Consider the following 17771-nt stretch of genomic DNA (forward strand, 5'->3'; position numbering starts at 1 on the left):
CCCACACTTACCTTGGCAATGAACTTAACACTGATTGTTGGCGTTTTAAGTAAAAATGCCTCGAGGTTAATTACGTTTAATAAATAATAATAACACAGACAGTTTTTTGCATTTGTGGAAGCATGACCTTCATGGAGTAATTATTTTGTATCCAGTGTCGTCCCTGTGTATGTGGTGCGTCCCTCGCTTCCACCAACTGTCCTGCTGTGGGAGAATGGGCTTGACCACGTACTTGTAGCTAATCGAAGGAGCGCTCACTGGCTTCAAGTAATTCGAATGTAGTTCTGGAAAAGTGCGATAACACTTGAAGCTGTAATTATTTGATTACCTCTCGGCCTTGTCTGAGTTATTTCACAAAATATACACGTGATGGCTAGGACGACCATCGCGCCCGTCATTGATAATCAATTAGAAAGTTGTGCACCCGATACGAAAGTCGACACAACACTAAGCCAGTCTGTGGATATTAGAACACATAATTCACCGTTGGCTGGATCCTTGTCACGTTAACACCGATTTCATTGTCCAATGATTCAAACTCGCCTCGCTTTTTTACTCAAAACAATCATCTAGTAGTGAGTTGTCCCAACGCCAAAATTTTCGACGAAATCGCTGTCAAAAAATGGGGATAGATTTTTACGGAGTGTTGCAAATACCGCGGAGCAGCACGAACCTCGACATCAAGAAGGCGTACAAAGCCCAGAGTATTTTCCGGCAATTTAAAACTGTTCTCTAGGTTTCGGGACTTGGCTCTTGAATTCAACCCTGAGAAACTCCAGGGCGAGAATGCCCAGCAAGTGTTCAGCCTCATTTGCGAGGCTTACGACGTTCTCAGCGACCCTCTCCGGAGATCAGTGTTCGATCAATATGGCGAAGAGGGCTTGAAGCGGGGAGTCCCCGGGCCTGATAGTTTCATAGAGCCTTACCGCTACCACGGGGACCCCATGCGCACTTATAAGTAGTTGGCGATTTGTAGTTTCAAGCGCAATTTTTAATAGAGATTTTTTCGGTACCACTTCGCCCTACGCCAATTTGCTCGATTATTTGCGCAACCCCTCGTACGAGTGCATGACCAAGCACGGGAAAATCTTCTGTGAGAAGCAACCGCCGATTACCCACCCTCTGCACTTGACCCTCCACGAGATTTTCTTCGGGGGGATTAAAAAAATGAAGATTCATCGCCTGGTTTACATCAACGACGAAAAGACGAAAACCAAAGTTAAGGAGAAGATCCTCACTATTCCCATCAAGCCGGGGGTTAGGCCTGGGACAGAGCTGGTTTTCCCGGAGGAAGGCGACCAGAGTTCGAATCATGTTCCCGCTGACGTTATTTTCGTGGTTCAGGAAAGGCCCCACGAAGTGTTCCAAAGGGAGGAGGATAATTTGGCTATGATGTGTAGTGTGACACTCGAGGAGGCGCTAATGGGGACCACGGTCACTGTTAACACAATCGACCATCGCACAGTTCGGGTGCCAATAACAGACGTCATTTTGTAGGTTTTTCACACAGGTGGGCACGTTTTAATGTGTGTTGTAGTCCTGGGTACGAAAAAATCGTGGAGAATGAGGGAATGCCGGTTTTGGACGATTATCCCAAAAGGGGAAACCTGATAATACGGTTCGACATTGCCTTTCCGAAATATTTACCAAAGGCTTGTAAACATTTGTTACGGAAAGGATTCCAGCTGGCGAAGATTGGCGGTGGTGTTGATCAATACGAAACGGTTAATAAGCTGGTTTTGGCCGATAAAATTCTTCGCGTTGATCTCAACGAGCAAATGCCACCATAATGTTATCTACTTACGATTTCAATTTTTTTTGAAGAATAAATATTTTTAACTGTTTCTTTTACTTTGAATCCACCCAAATACTCAATAAAGTGTTAAGAAAAAATTACGGACAACTAAATATGAATAACGAAATGGCGCACAAATTGAGTTCTGGTGATTTTTTTTTAGCTCAAAACATCTCGCTGGGATTTAGTTTAACACAAAATTCGTTTCTTTTATAGAAACTCTCAATTTGTGTTTTATTTTTCACTCCGAAAAATTCAAATGCGCTGTTGCAATTCTACTATGAACTGAAATAGCATAGTCAAAACTCTAATTTTTTGTCTAAGCATTTTTCTTTTACGATTGTATTTCACACTAAAAAGAATACGAAGTGTTCACTCTTCTTGAACATGAAAAATTCGTATTTTAAACCTAAGGGTTTTGAAAATCCACGATTGCCAATACGGCAATCCTACGAATCTAGCAATGGGCTTTTGGGATTGGGATTGCAAAGGCAGTAGCCAAAAAACGTTTCCGTGTAAAATAGTGTATGTTACTCGGAGTTAAAGTGAGTTTATGTAACTCAACTGAATTATTTGCCTCACTACGTTCGGCTAAATAATACGATGGTCAAACTGAGGTTTTTCGAAAAAAAAGGCAGCTTCAAAAAGAAATGGTTTATTTCAAGTTTTCTAAATAAAAGTAACTATACAGAATTTAACATAGGTCGCAAAATTTACATGGAATAATCGCTTGCACTTATCTGTAGTATTTTCCTAGTTTACATGTCTCATAGAAACAAAACAATTGTATATTTACAATATAAAAAACTGATTAAAAACATGTAAGTGAATTAATAAGAATCCATAGTTTTCAACTAAAGTCTATACATAAAAGTTCCAACAATTTTACTCAAATAAAGTCCTATTCTTATAAAAATGACGAAAACATTGTGAAACACCTCCTTCAGCCAGCCAAAATTAGACATCATCCTCCAGTCCAGGTATTGGCGGTTGTTTCATCTCAACCTTGGGCAGTATTTGTGACGAACTTGAAACACTCGGTGGAATTGCTAGCTTGTCTGTTGTTTCGGACGCTTCAAGCATCTCTTCCGCCTTTCGAATCAAATCCTCCTCAGACAGCGAACTCAAAACGCTCGTTTTCTCAGCGTCGCTTGCCACTTTCTTCTTACTTGGCAAATTCAAAGGAATGGTATTTTCGGAACTGGCGGAATGGCGCGAAAACGTCGTAGGCAACATCAAAGGAATCGTAAAGTCGGAACTTTCCTGCAGCGCGTCCACAGCTTGCGGCTAACAAACGCCCGAAATATAATGTCAAGTAAACAAAAATCTATAAAACTACCTTCGTCTCCAACGATTCTAAAGCCGAAGTGGAACCGATCGTTTTAATGCTGTCCAGAATTTGCTGCAAATTGCTCGGGAGCGCTATGTTCGCCAGAGCCGAAGTCCCGATTTCGTTCGATGCAGTGGCGATGTTTTGCGATATACTGTTGATTTCCGACTTTTGCATTTCGATTTCTTTGTTGAGTTTCTCCATTTGGCGTTGGATTTCTTGCGTACTTGACGGCAAAGTTGCGTTATCCAGTCCTGAAAACAACCAACACAAATCCTGGACGTTGTTTACACCGTCGGACAAACCTGGAATCTCTTCAAACTTGTTAACGAACGGTTGAAAGGCTTGTGTTGCCGCGGCGTCAGCGTCGAGAAAGATTGTCGAACTGTTGGAAACACTTCGAGTGGTTGCGGGAATTATGCTGTCGGGGTCCGAGTCCTCAGGACTGTACGGCTCATCTACAAAAAAAAAAAAAAAAAATAAAAATTTAAGGCAAAAACTAGCAATTATTTAATTACCTCCATCCTGGTCCGTGCCTATCGGTGGTGGAAGTGGTAATTTAAGCCGGGAATCTTTGACAGGTGGCGGTGTGTACGACCTAGAAGGCATCTCTGTTTTCGTTTTTTTAACACTGGGGGCACTGGACGCTGAATCAACATATGGCCTTTTTCTCTTGTCTCGAACAAGGATTCCCAGGAGCAAAGCAGGCCGTGCCTCCTCGAAACCTACACAATTTAAAAAAAATACAAAATGTAAAAAAGTAATATTAACACACTACCTGGACCGTTGAGAGGTAACAAAGCCTGTGGGATCGGTTTCTGAGAGGCCAGTGGTAAAATGTAAAAATCTTTCACGGCCTTGTTCACACTTTTAACAACACCGAGTCGATTCCTGCTCGATAAGTAACTGTAGAGAGCCAAATACGGCATTTTTTCTTCCACATTGATTGCGTTTAAGCGCACCACTGATATGATTTTACTGTTGGAACATTTCATTTTTCCGATATAGTCCCACACGGTATCGGGGGAAATTCTACCAACAATGTCCAAATTTGCGGGTAGTTCAGTGGCCAAGCCACTACAATCGCCTAAGGAAAACTATAAGAAAAGAAAATACAAAAATAGGGAGAAAATACCTGACACTTCGTGAGCTGTGATCGAGATTTGTGCCACATCTACCATATTAATGGTACCACGCCAAATCTCCTCAACTTTTGGCTTAACCACTGGTGACATCGAGTGGTCCACTTCAGTCTGCTCCTTTACAGGATATTTATCTGAATAAATATGGAAATAAAATACAGATGTCCCAGCGATTGATGAATATGTATACACACCATTATTTTTATTTTCCGATAAACCGTGGCCAGCCGCAAATTCATCCGAATCGTTGTTATTTCGTGGTGGAGTTGGAATAGTGACAGTGGAAGTCGGTTCGTGGTCACTGTCACTTTCAGCAACCGAATCTGTAAACCCCGGTAAATAAGACTTAAAATTTTCACAAGTTTCAGAAGAGATATTAATAATTTTAAATTCCATATTTTCAAAACGCTGCAAATACTGTTAAAAAATATAAGAATTAAAATTATAGAGAATTAAATTTCATACAAAAACCTCGCAAGACCATATTAAAAGTTTCAAGATTTAGTGGAACGAATGAGTAATAATTGTTGCACTTTTGGGTTGATTTGTTAACCGTTGAAGGTAAAGATAAAAGTATGTTTTTTTTTATTTTTTCATTAACTTTTCCCGCAACAAATCGCCCACTTACTTGGTAAAACGTCCTCTTGTGGCACATGCTTCCACAGCCTGTCTTCCAGCGGAGGCACAATTTTATTATCAACCAACTGTTCTAAAATCTCCTTCGATTTTTTATCGAGTTTCTCAGTGGACGACCCTCGATGCGACTCCTTTTTATGCCTTGAACTTTTATGTGACGACCTCCTATGTCGATCCCTGCTTCTGGATCTCCGTTTCTCCACATGTTTTGAACTCCTATCCCTGCTGCGCGAACGTTTCCGACTGCGATCGTGATCTCGACTCGTCGATCTGTGACTGTGATGACTTTTTTCGGACTTATCTTTCGTCGATTTCCGCTCTTTATCCCTATGACTGTGTTTTTTTCTGTCGTCTTTACGATCGGTTTTCTCCCCCGTTGCGTTATCTGTCAGACTTGTTATGACCTCGGTGTTGTCGAGGTTGTCCGTTGGACGATTGTCTTCCAAAATTTGTTCACCTTTGTGTGTCTTCAACACGTATTGTCTGTTGCATTGGAGTAATTCGAGCTCGGATTTTTTAATCATGTCTAACTGGTGTTTGGTTTCGCGCTCCCGCCAAAGGGCCAACTCCTGGCTGGCTAAGTCGTCGGGCGATAACCTGACGAGTTGGTACGGATTAATGGTCTTCTCACAAATCCGCCTCCACAGTGTTTGATTCTTTATGTCTTTAATATTAAAAATTAAACTTCTGTATTTGTTCCTGTATTTCTGCCCCGTATCGCCGAAGCATTTGTACAGTTGAGATTCAATTTCGAGCGAAATGTTTTTCAATTCCTCCTCAGACAACTTCAAATCATCCACCATTTTTAATCGGTTGGTCAACTGCTCGTAAACTGTTTTCTTGACATTATCTCTGATATTCTCCTGTTTGGCTTGAGGTGTACTTGCATTTCGCACTTTTTGTACTTTAGGTGTTGTGGGTTTTTCTCTATTCGCCGGCGAACTACTCGATTTGGTCGAAGTTGTAACGATTTTAAACTTGGTAGGTGATGCGGCCTCTTTAAGTGAATTACTGACCTTTTCCCTCAGCTGAGCCGTCGAAATTTGTCGATTAAGAACTTTCAAACCTGATGTATTACCGACTTTGACCACTTGTGGACTTTTCGGTACGGTTTTATTCAAATTTTTCATTCGATTTTGGAAATGCATAGCAGGTGTTTCGGAACCTTTTAAAATTTTTATTTTCGATGGCGGACTTTTTTGCGTTTGCTTTGTCGTTACTATTTTACCAGCGGAACGAACGACTTCGTAACCTGGGTGTTCTTTGAGCCATTGCTCCAAGTTGGCAGCACTGGGGGCCTTGTTCCCGGTCAACATGTTTCCAGTTGATCTCTCGAACACGACCACCTGAAATGTGCGATTTCAAAGAAAAAATCCAAGATAACAACAAAAACTATTTTTCTAAGAAACGTTCTTAAAATTAAAAATATTTTATTTCGAAATATCGACCCCACAATACGAGATACTTACAAAAATAATACATTATTTCGATTTTTTTTAATAATTACTTACTCGTTCGACGCCTTGTGCGTGCGCCAAAATGCAGCTTTCGCTGCAGAAAATCGAATTAGTTCTTGACGGTTTCTGGCAAACGACACACGGGACTGAACTTGGCCGTGTCTCTGGTACTTTGGTACTGCCAGAGCTGTCCGTAGACTGGCGCGAATTCCGCGAAGCTTTTCTTATTCTTCTGGCCGCGGCTTGTGGTCGCTTCAAAAGTGGATCTTTACAAAATAGACAAATCCATTCTCTTCCTTCCGCTTCCATTTGCTGTCCCATCGCTTTTGTGATATTCACGCATTTTCCGTGGTACCATTCTTCGCACGTATCGCAACAGATCATGAACCGGTTGTTGTGAGGTTGGTTACAAATACACCAAAGTTTGTTCGGATCATCCTCCGATTCTTCCTCTTCTTCCTCAGAACTGTCGAGTTCGTTGCCTGAGACGTGCTCTTCATCCAAGGGTTTGTGGACAAATCTACGGAAAAAAATTAACGGGGGTTTATTTTTTACAAAAATTTGTACTTTGGGGTTGGTTTATCGGCATCTTTGTTCTTGTTTCGACTCCTGGTTGTGGGGCGTTCTATTGGAGGGATTACGACTATCCTACCGTCAGGGCGGACGATTTGAGTTCCTTTTTGTGGCACAGATGACGTTACCTACGAAGAAACAAGGATTTATTCACTGGTGAAAATTAGGGAATGAAATGCGTTTAAAAATGGATACTTTATTTTTACATTATGAGCCGTAGTCATGTTGTGACAGAACTAGAAATCCAAAAGCATCTTCAACACTATAATTTAAGTTCTTTTATTACCGTTCAAAGAAGTGTCGTCTTGACGTTTTGTAATAACAATGAAACTACGAAATAAACGATTGTTGCTATGTAAAGCATAACAACCGGTAAATCTTCATGCAAAATAATTATTTTTTTAAATAAAAAAGTCCTGTTTTACGCAACATTTTATTCATTAGGATAAATGTAAACCCTTTTTGAATTGTACGATTGTGTAATTGTGTTTCGGTTGGTGACAAATTTAAAAGTATGTTAGCAAATAGTAGCCAGTACTGCAACCTAGCGAGAAGTTGTACTGTTGTTAGCAAGAAGTCTACTTCAGTGGTGCCGCTTAGAAATAAACTTCAGAATTGCCAACCGAAACAATAGTTTAGGATCACTGTGGATTAGTTAGGGACGGGTCGAGTGAGACTGTGATTTTTTAGAAGACATTAAAAACTGATAAGTAAATTCGCTTAGATTTTGTGAAAGCTCTTAAAAATGTGCTGCAGGGTAGGTATTTTTAATTTCTGAGAAGGTTTTGACGTAAATAAATAATTATTTTAATTGCATTTAGAAATCAAGGGGTGTGTGAGAGATGATTTTATTCTCATAATTCACACAAGGGAATCAAACGATCTGAAAAAACAATTAAACTGTCGAATTCAAGAAAGAAGTCTGAAGAGAAGGCTGATTATCAGTACAAGTTACGGGGAAAATAAATGTAAGGATTTTTCTCATCTAAGGGAAAATCATTAGCAATTTGTTAATTTTTGTGGAAATTTTTTTTTCACCTTAGGTAACGGAACAAGATCCAGTAACCGCTTTTACAAAATATTTAGTTAAGAATACATACTTACGGACATCTTGGACATATCCGACAGATACGAAAACGTTTTCTTTTAAAGTGAATATTTCAACAAATTGTGTAACTAATGTAATTTTTTTTCACTTTTGGAACAGATATATTGAGGTTTTTGTGGTTGTATAATCATTGAGGATAAGGTTTAGAAATGAAGCATTTTATTCAACAGACCATCATTCATTCGTGTTTACTACAAACTCAACGTTTTGTCAATTTTAAGCCCTCACTGCACCATAATTTTCATTAAGAAGTGATAATCAGAGTGTCCAAAAACGAGTGGCTTCATTTGGTTCCTCAGTACGAATAATAATCTCCCTTGTAGGTGTTTGGAACGAGAAAACAATGTACAGTTTATTTGCAATACACTCTGTTTATTTCCAATTAAATAAAAAATCTATTTTCAAATAAAATAAAATGTCTTTCTTTCACGCTTTATTTTAACCAGTTCACCAAGTCCTTGACAGTGTACGTGTCATTATTGGATGGTGTTCTGGAAAAGAAAACACCATGCATTAAAACACAAAGACAGTAAACCTCAGCAATGCGTTGCCCTAGACGTGCAGTTGAGGGTTAAAACTCGAATTCCGCGCAAATAAATGAAAATAAATTTGTGCAACACGTTTAATGGTTCGAAAATACACTAGCTTACCATATAAATATATAAAGAAAGAAACAATTTTCACCTGCTCTGTTTGATTATTGTGAACCACGTCGTCTTGCTGCACCTCTTGGACGCTCGAATCGAGGCCCAAATTCTCCTCATTCAAGCTCTTATCTATCGCGTTCTGTAGCTCCGTGTTTGACACCAACGACTGCGCAACTTGGTACAGAATATCTTCAGATATTAGGTCGTTATTGATGTTTTCCAACAAGCTTGGGTCAAGATCGAGCCCATTCCCGTCCAAAGCCATGTTATTCTCACCTCCACTTAAATCAGGAGTTTCGAGAGGTAAAGCCGGAAACGACTTATCTTCATTATTCGCAATCATTGGCTCGGGGATTGCAGGTTCCACGTTCGTGTTACTTTCGCACGGTTTTGGTTCCAATTCCGCCACAGTTTTGGTGTTATCAAACATGATTTTCTTCGCTTTATTATCGCTAGTCGGTTTTTTACTGGGGGATTTATCGACTACTTTGCCGTCGAGACTCAAGCGATTCTGTTTGGGCGAAACTTGAGCGGAGTCTGAGACTGACTTCGATCGAGTTTCGATTTTCGCCGGTTTGTTTTGATCCGGACTGCTAAGTTCGGGCGAAATTGGTTCCTTCCCTCCCACTCGTCTAATGATATCAGGGGTTGAAAACAGGGCGAAATCGTCTGGGACTGGCTTCGCCACTTTGCGATCTTTCTTGGGCTGTTTCTTTTCAGCTGACTTGGGATCAACTGGTTGCGGCTTTTCCGCTTTAGGTGATTCAGGCTCGACTGGCTTTATTGTTTTCAAAGACTTGACAACATTGTCCTTGGGTTTATGCTCCGGTCTGAGGACTTTTTTAGCATCTGACGGACTTTCCCCGTCTTTGATCGATGTCTCACTCTTTGTCCTTGTTTTAATCTTTTTTGCTTGATCTTTGGTGATTGTTTTTAGCGGTGTTGCTACCTTTGTTTTGGGTTTGGGGCTTTCATGTGCGTTGCTTCTAAGGGATCGACTTTCTAGTGGTTTTGTGACGGAAGGAGAGTCATTGTCTTCGTCCCCGTCTAATATACTAAGAGTTCGCGCCAACTCATCATCCTCAGAATACCCACAATGAGGTGTGTAATCATGATCAAGCTTTATGTTGTATAAATTGTAAGCTATGTCGTCAAAAGACGTCTCTTTATTATCTGGAAGGTCTAAATTTACTACGTGATTAATAAGCAGTTTGTAGTATTACCGTCAGCTTCAGCGTCCGGTACATATAACATGTCATCCACCGCAACATCAATGCCCTCATTATCTGATTTATTAATATGCATTACTTGGAGGTTGGTGGCGCCCGATTTGCCACCTAAAATACGTTAAAACACTGGCTTCACAATTAAATAATACTCACTTAAATAAGCTTTGACGACGTCTTTACTCGGTGTGACAGTTCCATCTTCACCAATAAGAAGAAGTAAATTGTCATCAATTGTTGAATCGGAATCTGTTACCTTAACGACGCTGTTTGACATCGTGACCAACAATATCCCTAAAGACAATTAATATTATTAACCTTTTGTTCACAAAATCCTATAACCTGGACTTTGTGTTTGCTGTCGCTCGTTTAGATAACAAATGTATTTTGGTTGCTGAATGCGACTTTATTTCAAATTAAGTTGGTGACCCAGTTTTTTGAACTGTCAGCGTCAATCAAAAAATAAACAAACATAATCCCAAGAAAAAAATTGTTTTCGTAAAACTTTAACACCCCTTTAAGGACTGATTAACCATACAGAATTGTATTATTACGCTGATTACGTAAGTATGCAAAATTTCAATACATTCGGACAACAGGAACCCTTTCAAATTTGGCTCCGAAAATATGAAACAGACAGACAGACAACAAAGCAAGTTAAATACGAGCTTTTAAAAATATTTTTAATTTGGCGGAACTGTTAAGGTTTAAAAACTGTCACAACTGTCATCAATGCCAACCAATTCCAAATAAAATGTTAAAAAAACGGCGGCGGTGCCAAAAGTTATTTTGGTATTTTTTCCTTTGTCGGCACAACCGATACCATAGAAGAGCGAATGTTTACACGACCGAAAAAAATATTGCGTTATTGATAAGACTACGTTCTACCGAATCTAACGTTTCCTGTATAAATTTAAGAAGGAAAAACAGTTTGCAGCTTTGGTGTTTACATTATTTTCACAAAGAAAAAACTTTCATTAGATGTTTTGTAAACAAAAACATTGCCTTTATTTGGAAATTTCGTACCAGTTATTCAAATTATCGTCCTTTAACCTACCGCAAACAGAAAAATGTTTACCAAAACCGATTATTTCATTGTTTCCTTGGCAAATAAGCACTCAAAACTGTCAAGTCGACACAAAACGTGTCACTCGTCCTTGTTGTCTGTAGCGAAGACCCAACATCTTATTGCACTTTTGTGCACATAACTGTACAGCAATTTATTACAATCGTCGCCGCACGTTCTTTGAGGTTACCTTTTGTATCTTGATGTCACACCAGCCGTTTTCAGCAAGACTTCAACCTTATCATCATCGAAGCAAGTGTCTTAAATCACTGTCCTTTGGATGTTCGTGTGACGATGAAAACACACATTAATACATTATTAACACTTGGTGCATATCTCACGCAAACGGCTCAAGTTTCCAATCCAAACATTAGTGTTCTTGCACAGGGCACTGAACTCACTTTAATATTTTGTTTGTAGTTGCTGGAAAAGCTTCAACAGTCCACCGGACTCTCCATTTATACGATATATACAAAGCAGCGGATTTATAATCGTGGATTATGTTGTTCACATGTACCAATTACTCGAATTTGAGGTGTTTAAAGCGCTAAAAATAACACAACTCGCTCAATACCGCCATTTTATGGAACAACAAGAGTGGAAGAAGAACGCAGCGTAGGCAGCGCCACCAGGCGGCGGATTGATGCCAATCGATTTGGTGTAATGTGGCGCTAAATTTAAAAGCTTAAGATTAATTAACAAGTGTTCATTAAAAAAACTCCAGAGTTGAAAGTTGAAATTAAAAAACAATTATTTTGGATGTCTGTGATTAATTCGTTCTCTCATTACCTTACATTTTTGAATTAAAAAGATAACAGATTTTCATAAAAATATTTATTTATTATTTACAAGAACCGTTGAAAATGTCTACCTTGTTGTTCAACACACATAACACATCGCCTTTGAACACTATTTATCAATCTTAAGTTATAAATTCTGGTGAGCTGGCTTAGAAGACAACCAACAATACAATGATAAAAATTGTTGGCAACATCGGCTGTCACATGTGGCTATCCTAACCAAAAAACCGAGCAATTGTTTTAAGTTCATTTATCGTTTAATACATTAAGATTTACCCCAATTTTACAATTGAGCACAACCTGAAAGTAAGTTAATTTTTTGGTAATGTCCGTACTCAAGTATCTAGTTTCTATGCACTCATATCGTCATATAACCTCAATTGCAATTTTGGTTTTGAAGCAATAATAATGGAAGAGGACGACGTGGAGGTGATATACTTAGACGAAGACGAAGACTTTGCAGAGGAAGTGCCCGATGAAGACATGTTTAGTGAAGAACCGGAAGACGATGAAGATTTCTCAAAAACCACGTTCGCCAAACATTCAAAATCGGTGTTTTGCGGCGATTTGAGCAAAAACAGCGAGCTTGCGGCGACAGGGGGCGAAGACGACTTTGCCTATCTCTGGTCCACTCAAACCGGGGACGTTAAACTTACGTGCACGGGCCATAAAGACTCGGTAATTGCGGTTTGTTTTAACCACGACAACAAACTGTTAGCGACTGGAGACATGTCCGGTTTGATCCAAGTCTGGAACGTCCAAGACAGCAAACTGATTTGGTGCTACGAGAGCGACGATTTGGAGTGGTTGAGTTGGCACACGTTTGCCAATGTTTTGATCGCTGGGACGCAGTCTGGAGAGGTTTATGTTTGGCAAATCCCCCAAGGCAATTGTCACGTGTTAACGTCTCACGGTTCGTCATGCACTTGCGGGAAATTACTGCCGGACGGTAAACAGATCCTTGCCGGTTATGCCGATGGTTTGGTTAAGTTATGGGACATTAAAAGCGGGACGGTGAAATGGCAAGTTGCGGATCAATCCAAAGGCAATGTCACCTCAATTGAAATCGATTCAAGTGGGACTTTGTGTTCCGTTGCCCCAAGTTCGAGTTTAATCAACATTTCCAACGGGAAATCACTTGGTGCCTTGTTGGTTGAGGGAGAAACGGACATAGAGGCTCACATTTTTAGCAGCGAGCTTAATCTTTTAGTCACTGGGTCGTTAAGTGGGCAAGTGTGCGTCTGGGACGTGGCCAAGCACGTGATAAGGCATCAAGCGAGGCTTGATAGTGGGATAACCGTCTTGAAATTGGGGTCAAACGGGACTGTTTTTATTGGATCAACTAGGGGACCAGTTTACTTGTGTGATGTTCGGACCGGTAGTTACCTCCACACGTTAAAAGGGCATAAAGCTAATGTCTTGAGTTTGTGTCTGGCGCTTGATGGGGGCTCGGTTTTAACTACTTCCGACGACAAAACGGCAAAGATTTTTCTCATTAATGAAATAGTTAATAAATCGGGATGATGGGCAAAAATCAATAAATTTTATAACTGTTTTAGTTTTTTCATATAAATGTTTATTGATTTCTTGAAACAAATACAAAACCTGGTACAATTAATTACACATTATAATTTAGAATGTCTAAATAAATTATTATAAAAAATACTGAAGTATAAATGCTAACGGCTAAAATAACATGGAAAGGGGCAGTAGTGTTACACAAGTTCTAGTACATAATAAGATATACCTGTATTATTTCGTATTTTTCCACATTAGGGTTCGAAAACATCAAAGGTTTCAAGTTTGGTTTTCTCTTCGGGAGTCTCGTTCTGTGCTATTAGCAAGGTGTGTCCGAATCCCATTGACAATCCCAGCACTTTAACTCCGGTTAATTTCGTGACCTGTAATACGTTTATCAATTTTTGAAAAAAAATCACAAGCATTCGATGATTTTAACAATAAAATGTTGATTCTTTTGGGCCCAATTTAAAAACAATTGAGGAGATAACAACGTTTAATCCAAAGAGGAATGTACTTAAAATTTTCTTGTACATAAAATGTTTCCCCCTTTGAGTGTTATTTAACGAAAAGTGCATTGATACTTTAGAAACTATTGGACTTCCTTTAAAATAAAAGATTCACCAAAAAACACTCCAGATGATGTCGAACAACAAACTTTTATAAAATTATGTTTTTAAATTATTTTTTTAAGTTAAGTTTTCAAGTAAAATCTGGCTTTTAATAATACGTAATTACGGGTACTTGCGAGAATACTTCCCAGGAAATTCGAGCACAAATTCTTTGTGGGTTTTTTGCAATTTTTTTTAAATAAATTACGGAAGATCAATGTGATTGCCATTTGTAGTTTTACCTCTTTAGGAGTGGTAGAAGATTTGGTGATTTCCCCAAGGCCTAACTCTCCAAAGGTGGGTGTGGACCCCCATGATATGACAGACTCATCGGCCGAGACAATAATTGACGTATTTCCCGCAGCCACATGGTTGATGGTCCAGCCGCTCAAATCCTGTATCGGTTTCGGATACATGTTGGCTTCGCCTGTACGCTTAGTCTGTCCGAACATAAACAAAGCACCGAATTCGGTGACCGCAAGGCTGTAAGTGGAGCCGCAATGTATAGACCTTAGCCCTTTGGACTGTGTGTCAAAATATTTGATCAAACGTGGGACGAGTTCGTCTCTCGGCTCGGCATGTCCTAATCGCCCGAATCCGCCGAATCCCCACGAAAACGCCCGCTTTTTGCTATCAATCGCGACGGTGTGATTCTGCCCACAGCTGAAATCAACGATCTCAGTTACATCTACTGGAGCAACATGACCGTCTTTGCTTTTCTCGATGTACAGCACAATGCGTTTGGGGCTAGTTTCGAAATTAAAACAGAGTTTAGTATTGGTTTTGAAATATTTGCCGTCGGTGTTATGGCCCAATTGGCCGTATTCGGGCAAACCGAACGAGTGCAGGCCTCCTTTTATGTCCAAAATTATCGAAAACTCCGCCCCGCAGCCCACTTTCACGATTGGCGGGCCTCGGTAGTTAATGCGAGTGGGAGTGAGGATATTGGGTTGCAGATTTCCGACACCGCATTGGCCAGAGCGGTTGTCACCACATGCATACACAGTACCTGTATCGGTTAGAAACAACGTATGATTGCGACCACACGCTGCACCGATTACGTTCATGTTCTCTAACGCCGGAACGACGGTAGGAATCTCTTTCGTTTCGGTGTGCTCCAGACCCAACTGACCGAACTTATTGCGACCGAATGTCAATGCTTTGCCCTCCTCGGTGATAAGTACACTATGAGTGGCCACACATCCGCTCACAGCCAGGCGCACCTGCACAAAAAATACACTTTCGATAAAACAAATCCCCAGTTTTCCAAATACTCAATAAGTCGAAGTTTCAATAAAAAAAAACAAGATATTTAGTATTCCAAATTTTTTTATAAAATTAACAAACCAAAGAAAATCGATTAAATCATGAAATACATACATAAATTTTTATTCTATTACACGTTTAAGTATTTTTTTTTGGAATTTTTGTAATGTTTTGTCTTGCTATTTCCTAAAAAAAAAATTTCTTTGCTCAGTTCAAATCAGTTTCTCGAAATGAAATAAATAGTCAAAGGTAGGATAATCAGGACAATGCTTGTGGACTAATTGCCAAGAATAGTCAGATAATAGGATGTAAATTTAATCTATTTAAAAGTTAATTTCGTAAAATTCAGTAATTAGCACTAGTTTTTAAATATAAAAATAAATATATCTTTTAATCCTTAATACCAAATTCTTGAACTCATGGCGAAAATTTTTGAACCACCTGCTGACGTGGCCCAACTGACAAACACTGGGCTCCAAATATTTTTTATTTATGTTATCTTATACTCTTACGTTTCAGTCCTTTTTTTCTGATAATTACTCGATTTACCGTTTTTAAATGATTTTCAGTACGTTTTTGACTCAAAAACCTGAAATTTTTAGCCGATCTTCGTCAGAAATCTTCTAAATATAAGCAAATGTGTGTATTTTTAGTCACAAATAATAAAAAATATCCCAATCATCGTCATATTTGGGCCGTTTTTCAAGCATTTTTGCACAAAAACTACTGGAATTAAGCTCACAAAAATTGCATTCTTTATAGAGCTTCCACCGTATTTCAGAAAGTAAACTTTCAACATCTAGCTGTCGTACTTACTACGACATAAAATTAATTCAAGATACCCATTGTTGTATTTCTTGAATTTAACTCTTTTTACCCAAAGAAAATCCAACAGAGCAGATTAAATTTTCTTTTTTATTTTGCAAATTACCTAAAGCATTGAGTATAATCTTCTTTTCTTTCTTAAAAAACTTTACATGCTGTTACCCTATAAGAACAATTATGAACCACATTTATTTGCAAATGAAACAGAGGTCATTAAAAAAAATTGAAAAACTTTCTCATTTTCCCAATGAATGATAAAACGATTACTTAATGTTTGCTTATACTGAAAGTGATATATCGAGTTTTTTCTTGCAGTTTTGTGCAAAAGTGTAAACTTGACTAGTTTATATACTAAGCAAAACATTGTCTATTATTCATAAAACGCAATTTCAACTAAATAAGATACTTTATAACTAACCTGAAACTGCATTTAAATATGATATGATAATGAATATAATACTATTTGTTAACACACATAGCTGAATTTTTGGTCCTTATGTACAAAGGGAAGAAGCTCATGCCCACAAGCAAATCCACATATGATAAATTTTAGTTACAAACACCTGGTAAAAAGAATCAGTTCTCTTTCCATAACTCTGCAATTTATCAGATTATTTACTTAAAAATGGGTTAGTTCAAATGGTCAATGTGTTAACAAAACGTACCTTTTGGTCTGTGAGAAACCGGTGCGGGCTGTAGAGATTGGGGTGCAGTTTAATCTTGACTTCCTTGGGGACCTTGTTGGACGTGTAGTCCCAGTTGATGAGACCAAAAATAAGCAGTTGTCCAGCGGGTTTGATTAAAGTTTTAAGTAACTCCTGAGGTAATTGAGTGAGTTCGTCAAGAGCATCCCCATGTCCAGCTATGAGAACTTCGTCAGGTTGGGTGGTATTTTCCGTATCGCTGGCGTCGCTAATATCCGAATCCACATCACTTTCTTCTTTCCTCTTGTTCCTTTTAGCTGGCCCTCTCTTGACTGGCGCCTTCTTCCGTTTTGTTGACATTCTAAAACTCAAAAATAATCAACTGGCGTAACACACCGTATTTGTAAACAACTTATTAACGCAAACAATGGACACAAACAACGCTTCAGGGATAGTTTAAGGAGACGCCGAGCTTTCGCTTCTTGGGAGTTTTTGTTGTTCTTTCTCACACTTTAACGTTACAATTACAATACCAAATACCGTTAGAACACACAGAACACAAGCAATCATACAAAATGGCCAATAACCATACAAGAAAAACCCCACATACTTATTTGGTCCACCACTCGGTCCACCAGCAACCAGCAATGTATTTAGCAGCTGTAAAATTCCACTGAATTTTCTTTTTAACGGTTTAACAGGATTTAACGGTACTTTCAGACGTTTCAGATAAAGCAGCAGTGGTTTAAGGAAAAGCCACGATATAGAGACAGACAGGTAAACCAACTCGCTATTATAATTGATTCTAACGCTGGAGCAAGTTGATAGATGGCAGCACGGTAGACTGGGACTGTCACAATTTCATAAATTTTCATTGTTTTTTATAAAAAAATGATGCGAAATTAAAAAATGTTATCTCAGCACCCAAATTAGTCATCTTGTAACAACTTCTGCTTTTTTCGCGCTGAAATAATAATATTTTCTGAATAGTTCTAAACTTCGGTTCGATGCATTTTCGGCCGCGAAAGACATCGAAACATTGAAGTCAGAATAAATGCTTTCCAGAAAAAAAACTCCACCACCATTCGGTGCGGGCATCCTTCAGGTATTAATTGTTCTTCATAAAT

General features: G+C 38.9%; 3 protein-coding genes and 2 long non-coding RNA genes across 6 annotated transcripts; 3 read left to right on the plus strand and 2 right to left on the minus strand.

The window, feature by feature from the left end:
• Positions 1–60: 60 nt before the first annotated feature.
• Positions 61–470, minus strand: LOC135266285 (uncharacterized). Its single transcript, XR_010334189.1, has 2 exons — positions 329–470; positions 61–284 (listed from the first exon to the last, which is right to left on the minus strand). It is a non-coding gene; the product is annotated as an uncharacterized LOC135266285 (long non-coding RNA).
• Positions 471–556: 86 nt separating this feature from the next.
• LOC658503 (dnaJ homolog subfamily B member 13) lies at positions 557–1844 on the plus strand. Its single transcript, XM_964886.4, has 4 exons — positions 557–690; positions 737–958; positions 999–1493; positions 1538–1844. Exons 1-4 carry the CDS (start codon positions 623–625, stop codon positions 1788–1790), a joined length of 1038 nt encoding a protein of 345 aa, XP_969979.1. The 5' UTR covers positions 557–622; the 3' UTR covers positions 1791–1844.
• Positions 1845–2434: 590 nt separating this feature from the next.
• On the minus strand, positions 2435–17709 carry LOC658430 (uncharacterized). Its single transcript, XM_008196033.3, has 18 exons — positions 17255–17709; positions 16666–17005; positions 14152–15132; positions 13555–13681; positions 11171–11179; positions 10071–10208; positions 9912–10025; positions 8726–9870; positions 6928–7061; positions 6415–6880; positions 4896–6249; positions 4462–4590; positions 4261–4401; positions 3904–4212; positions 3644–3850; positions 3431–3583; positions 3135–3379; positions 2435–3082 (listed from the first exon to the last, which is right to left on the minus strand). Exons 2-18 carry the CDS (start codon positions 17002–17004, stop codon positions 2753–2755), a joined length of 6321 nt encoding a protein of 2106 aa, XP_008194255.2. The 5' UTR covers position 17005; positions 17255–17709; the 3' UTR covers positions 2435–2752.
• LOC135266371 (uncharacterized) lies at positions 7174–8385 on the plus strand. 2 transcript variants are annotated; one of them, XR_010334380.1, is made up of 4 exons: positions 7174–7690; positions 7755–7901; positions 7977–8084; positions 8141–8385. It is a non-coding gene; the product is annotated as an uncharacterized LOC135266371 (long non-coding RNA). The 2 variants fall into 2 exon arrangements; XR_010334379.1 differs by having other exon boundaries at positions 7175–7690; positions 7977–8385.
• LOC658358 (uncharacterized protein) lies at positions 11894–13398 on the plus strand. The gene is made up of 2 exons (XM_964755.4): positions 11894–12086; positions 12181–13398. Exon 2 carries the CDS (start codon positions 12189–12191, stop codon positions 13302–13304), a length of 1116 nt encoding a protein of 371 aa, XP_969848.1. The 5' UTR covers positions 11894–12086; positions 12181–12188; the 3' UTR covers positions 13305–13398.
• Positions 17710–17771: the final 62 nt, after the last annotated feature.

This window comes from Tribolium castaneum, chromosome 5 (assembly GCF_031307605.1).
Source record: "Tribolium castaneum strain GA2 chromosome 5, icTriCast1.1, whole genome shotgun sequence".
In the NCBI taxonomy this organism is placed as follows: Eukaryota; Metazoa; Arthropoda; class Insecta; order Coleoptera; family Tenebrionidae; genus Tribolium; species Tribolium castaneum.

What these genes read in the sequence shown, in the direction of transcription:
- LOC658430 (XM_008196033.3), bottom strand. Translation starts at nt 17,004, where the DNA reads ATGTCAACAAAACGGAAGAAGGCGCCAGTCAAGAGAGGGCCAGCTAAA. An exon ending in GGTTTCTCACAGACCAAAAG is followed by an intron (nt 15,133 to 16,665) that starts GTACGTTTTGTT and finishes TTTTTTGTGCAG; the next exon opens with GTGCGCCTGGCTGTGAGCGG. An exon ending in CAAGTTTGAAGAGATTCCAG is followed by an intron (nt 3,380 to 3,430) that starts GTTTGTCCGACG and finishes GGTTGTTTTCAG; the next exon opens with GACTGGATAACGCAACTTTG.
- LOC658503 (XM_964886.4), top strand. Translation starts at nt 623, where the DNA reads ATGGGGATAGATTTTTACGGAGTGTTGCAAATACCGCGGAGCAGCACG. An exon ending in AACCTCGACATCAAGAAGGC is followed by an intron (nt 691 to 736) that starts GTACAAAGCCCA and finishes ACTGTTCTCTAG; the next exon opens with GTTTCGGGACTTGGCTCTTG. An exon ending in GACCCCATGCGCACTTATAA is followed by an intron (nt 959 to 998) that starts GTAGTTGGCGAT and finishes AATTTTTAATAG; the next exon opens with AGATTTTTTCGGTACCACTT.
- LOC658358 (XM_964755.4), top strand. Translation starts at nt 12,189, where the DNA reads ATGGAAGAGGACGACGTGGAGGTGATATACTTAGACGAAGACGAAGAC.